General features: G+C 42.2%; 1 protein-coding gene across 1 annotated transcript; it reads right to left on the bottom strand.

Moving 5' to 3' along the window:
- Positions 1-817: 817 nt before the first annotated feature.
- Positions 818-1,243, bottom strand: LOC142171776 (uncharacterized). Its single transcript, XM_075235480.1, has one exon. It carries the CDS (start codon positions 1,241-1,243, stop codon positions 818-820), a length of 426 nt encoding a protein of 141 aa, XP_075091581.1.
- Between the last annotated feature and the right edge of the window lie 4,249 nt (positions 1,244-5,492).

The raw sequence follows: 5,492 nt of genomic DNA, 5'->3' as shown, positions 1-5,492 counted from the left end.
TAACAACCAGCAAAATCTTGAGCAAACTATGCTCCAAAATTCAAAATTCACTTACTCCACCAAAATAAACCATAATAAGAAAGAAGGAGAAAAACAAGAAATAAACCTAAGGGAAAGGAGAGGGGTCTGCTACGTGGGGGAGGGGACAAGAACGAGCAGAAAAGAAGAGGGGGTGTTACCAGTTTGTATGAGGGATTGGGAGGACTTGGTGCGAGAGGGGAGGCAAAAATGGGAAGTGAGGGTTGGGAGTAGAGGGGGGTTATTTACGTTGGGGGAGAGGTTTGAAATAATAATAATAATAATAATAATAATAATAATAATAATAATAATAATAATAATATAATAATAATAATAATAATAATAATAATAATAATAATAATAATAATAATAATAAGAAGAAGAAGAAGGAAAAAAACAAATTCGCGAAGTGGGGGTGCCATGCCCCCACTTTACTGTTTTCTGCTCATTTGGCTGGCCTGGGCCGCGTCTGCCTTCGCGCGAGGTGCGGATTTAGACGAGAACACTGCTGGCCATTTTTTCAACTTTTCAATTTTAGCCACTTTTGACCTTTTGTCATGATTTCTTTACCCTGAATCATTCCAATTCGCACAATCTCATTCCTACAACATTCATAAACATGTCGATACTTCCACAATTCAAAATCAAACACGAAAAATAAAGAAAAACAAAAAATTTGGGTTGTCTTCAAATAAACGCTTGATTTAACGTCGCGGCACGACGAATCACAACAAAACCATGGGTTGCCTCCCAAGAAGCTCCTGACTTAATGTCGTGGCATGACTCAGGCTATCCCTTATCAAGGATCTTTCAAGTACAAGGTCGAGATCAATTTATCTTCCTCAAACATGCCTTGATAATGTTTTAGTCTTTGCCCATTAACTTTGAACTTGCGGGAGCCATCTTCCGATGTAATCTTGATGGCTCCAGTTGAATGCATCTCTACCATACAAAATGGTCCTGACCATCTTGTCTTCAACTTGCCCGGAAACAACTTCAATCTCGAATTGTATAGCAATACCACATCTCCAGGTTTAAAACTCCGCTCAAGAATCCTTTTGCCATGCATCATCTTCATTCTCTCCTTGTATAGTCTTGTGCTCTCAAAAGCATGGTAGCAAAACTCATCAAGCCCATACAATTCTGTGACTCTACTTGTACCCGTTGCTTCCATATCGAGATTCAGCTGCCTCAATGCCCACAACGCTCTATGCTCCAAGTCCATGGGTAAGTGACACGCCTTCCCAAATACCAATTTATACGGTGACATGCCGATCGGAGTTTTGAAAGCGGTATGATATGCCCAGAGTGCATTATCTAATTTTCTCGGCCAATCTGTTCTTGTAGCATTCAATCTTTGTCAAAATGCTCTTAATCTCTCTGTTCGAAACTTCCACTTTCCCACTCGTTTGTGGGTGATATGGGGTGGCAATCTTGTGGCGCATGACACATTTTTCTAACAACTTTGCGAAGGCTCGGTTGTAGAAGTGAGTGCCTCCATCACTAATTATTGCCCTTGGAGTGCCAAACCGGGTGAATATATTTTTTCTCAAAAAACCAATGACCCCCTTTGCATCATTTGTAGGGAGTGCCATAACTCCCACCCATTTTGACACATAGTCCACATCTACGAGTATGTACTTGTTACCATATGAGCTGACAAAAAGGCCCCATGAAATCGATTCCCCATACCTTAAACACTTCCACCTCCTAAATTGGGTTCATGGGCATCTCATGTCGGCGGGAATTCCCGGTTTGTTGGAATTCATCACAACCCTTCACCCAAAAGTGTGCATCTTTGAACAATGTAGGACAGTAGAAGCCCGACTCCAATACCTTCGCAGCTGTCTTTACTCCCCCGAAATGGCCACCGTATTAGGATATGTGACAAGCCTGCAAAATAGAAGATTGGTCTGTCTCGGGGATACATCCTCGGATCATGTTATCAACACAAATCCTGTCCCAATAATACGTGCAAAAATCATGAAAGAACTTTTTCTTTTGAACATAGGAAAGGTCATAGGGGATAATACCGCTCGCCAGGTAGTTTGCAATGTGTGCGTACTATGGCGCCACCTCAAGGCTCTTAGCCAATAGTTGTTCATCCGGGAAAGTCTCCATAATCTCTTCCACCTCAACCTTCTTCTCTTCTCCTTCAAGCCTAAACAAGTCATTAGCCACTTGGTTCTCTGTTCCCTTTCGGTCACGGATTTCCAGGTCGAATTCTTGTAGTAGCAGTACCCATCGAATCAAGCGCAACTTTGAATCCTTTCTCTCAATTAGGTACTAGAGGGTAGCATAGTCAGTATAAACAATTACCTTTGAGCCTATTAGGTATGACCTAAATTTTTCAAATGCGAATACCACTGCGAGCATCTCCTTCTCAATCACTGTGTAGTTTAGTTGGGCAGCACTCAAGGTTCTACATGCACAGTATATTGGGTGCATGACCTTCTCCTTTCACTGTCCCAGCACTGCTCCCACAACATAATCGCTTGCATCACACATCAACTCAAATGGTTGCTCCCAATCGGGTACAACTGTGATAGGTGCAGACACCAGCCTCTTCTTCAATTCCTCAAAAGCTACCCTGCAATCATCAGAAAACACAAAGGGTGATCTATTTCAAGCAATTTACCCAAAGGGTTATCAATTTAGGAAAAATCTTTTATAAACCGCATGTTGAAAACAGCATGGCCAAGGAAACTTCTTATTGCCTTGACAGAAGTGGGTGGTGGAAACCTTTCTATTACATCAACCTTTTGCACGATCCACCTAAATGCCCTTACTAGACACTAGGTTCCCCAAGACTATACCTTTATGTACCATGAAATGGCACTTTTCCCAGTTTAATACCAGATTAGTCTTCATACACCTCTTTAATATTCTTTTCAAGTTCATAAGGCAATCATCGAATGAGTTCCCCACCACTGAGAAGTCATCCATGAAAACCTCCTCTGTGAAGATGGCCATCATGCACCTTTGGAATATGGCGGGTGCGTTGCATAGGCCAAGCGCCATTCTCCGAAAGGCATAGATGCCATACGGATAGGTGAACGACATTTTCTCTCTATCCTCCGGGGCAATAGAGATCTAATTATACCCCGAGTATCCATCCAAAAAGCAAAAGTGGGACCTCTCTGCCAATATATCTAGCATTTGATCAATGAACGATAGGGGAAAATGGTCTTTTTGGGTGGCCTTGTTCAATCTTCTGTAGTCCAAATTCACCATCTGTGATTGTTCTTGTTGAGATAAGCTTGTTTTTCTCGTTTTGCACCCCAGTGATTCATGATTCATGCATCTAACCACTTGATCTATCGGAGACGGGGAAATTGATTCATGCATCTAACCACTTGATCACTTCCTTCTTCACGACTTCTTTCATGTTGGGGTTCATCCTTCTTTGATGTTCTCTGGAAGATTTTTGCCCATCTTCCAGTAAAATCTTATGCATATAGAAGGCCGGCCTAATACCCTTAAAATCTACAATGGTCCAACCAATTGCAGTATTTCACTCTATTAGCACCTACAAAAGTTTTTATGCCTGCACATATAACAAACCAAATGAGATAATAACAGGTAAAGTCGAGTTAGGTCCCAAGAAAGCATACCTGAGGTGAGATGGTAGCGGTTTCAGTTCCAACTGTGGTGGCTCTTCGATTGATGGCTTAGCTGGAAGGGCCTTTCTTTCTTCTAAGTGTAAAGACTCGAATTCGAGCTCTCTTTTCCAGTACCCTTGGCCTTCAAGAGCCAACACCCAATCCGTCAAGTCCTCACCATTTACCTCTTCTAAGTTCATGAGGCAGGCCGCAAGAGGGTCTTTTGCATTAAGTGCCTCATCATCTTCCTCCATGATCACATCCACAGCTTCTATCAAAGAGCAATTTGCAAACTCAGTGGGTCGCCGCATAGACATTTGCACATTAAATATTATTTCTTCATTATTTAGCCTCATTTTTAGCTCCCCGGTTTCACAATCAATCAGAGTTCTTCCTATGGCGAAGAACGGTCTTCTCGAAATTATGGGAATCTCCTCATCAACATGGCAGTCCAGAATGACAAAATCTACCGGAAACACAAACTTTCCCACTTGCACAAGTAAATCGTCAAGTATACCAAATTGCCTTTTCACCATTCGATCAGCTAGCTGTAGTAGAATGGATGTGGGCCTTGCTCTTCCAATGCCTAACTAGTTATAGATAGCCAATGGCATCCTATTTATGCCCGCCCCCAAGTCATACAATGCTTTGGCGAATGCATAGCTACCTATGGTACATGGAATTGTGAAGCTTCCAGGGTCGGATAGCTTCTCGGCTATAGGTCTTGTCACAACAGCACTACAGGTTTTAGTCAATGTCACAGTTGCCAAGTCTTGAAAGTCGAACTTGCGCGACATCAATTCCTTCATCATTTTTGCATAACCGAACATCTCCCTCAAAGCATCAATTAGAGGAATGTTTGCCTGAATTTTCTTCAACATTTCCATGAATTTTTTGTATAGTTCATCCTTTTGATATTTAGTCAATCTCTGTGGGAAGGGTGCTGGAGGTTGCTTCCTTCCCGTGACTTGAGTTATATCCTGCTCGGGCACTTTTCCTAATGTCGTCTCTTGCACTTTCTCAGTCTCCTTTACAACCTCCTTTTCTTTGTTTGCTTCCTCTTATGCATGTTGTACCGTTACCTCTGTTAACCCTATTGAATTATCTACCTCAATTGGTACTGGCACAAGTATCTCAGTTGGTCGGCTTTTGCGATCAATTTCTTGCTCTAGATCAAGATCTCTACCATTTCTTAGACTCACCACCATAAGCTGCTTTGGGCCCTGCTCTTTCGAATTGACATGTGTGTCTGTAGGTAATGTCCCTTGGGGGCGATTATTCAGCGCCATCGATGTCTGTCGTAATTGAATCTCAATGCCTTTTATCGTTGAGTCGTGTGCTTCAACCTTCTCTTGCATTTTTCCACTGGACCTAGTCAGTTGTTGCAACATTCCTTTACTTTCAGACAACCCATCATCTTGTCTCACTATCTGTTGTTGTTGAGGCTCTTGATAAGCTAGGTGTTGATTTTGCTGATTGTATCCATGTTGCCTTTGGTAAGTCACAACTTGACCCTATGGTCGCATAGCTCCAGGATTGTCGCTATTATTATACTGTTGATGTCCTGGTCTATACTGCTAGTTTTGCTGCCCCCAATTCTGACCACCTTGCCTCTGTCCTCTATAGTTGCCTACATAGTTCATATTTTCCTAATAGTTCTGGTTGTCACTTTCACCACTCCACGAGAACACATATGGTTGGTTAATACATGGTGTACATAATCCCTCATTAGTCGTGTCAACTATGTGTACCTACTTCTGGCCTAATTCGTCAATCTTCTTGGTGAGGATACTCATTTACGTCATCAGAGTGGCCATATTCTCGGCTATGGAGTTGTTTGGTTACAAAGCTACTGAGTGAACTACAGGGGTG

Source organism: Nicotiana tabacum, chromosome 17, assembly GCF_000715075.1.
Source record: "Nicotiana tabacum cultivar K326 chromosome 17, ASM71507v2, whole genome shotgun sequence".
Classification (NCBI taxonomy): Eukaryota; Viridiplantae; Streptophyta; class Magnoliopsida; order Solanales; family Solanaceae; genus Nicotiana; species Nicotiana tabacum.
The sequence above is the reverse complement of the archived record's forward strand: the minus strand, read 5'-3'. Positions and strand labels throughout refer to the sequence as shown.

Excerpts from the sequence above, each read along its gene's own strand:
- LOC142171776 (XM_075235480.1), bottom strand. The coding sequence starts at position 1,243 with ATGGACTTGGAGCATAGAGCGTTGTGGGCATTGAGGCAGCTGAATCTC.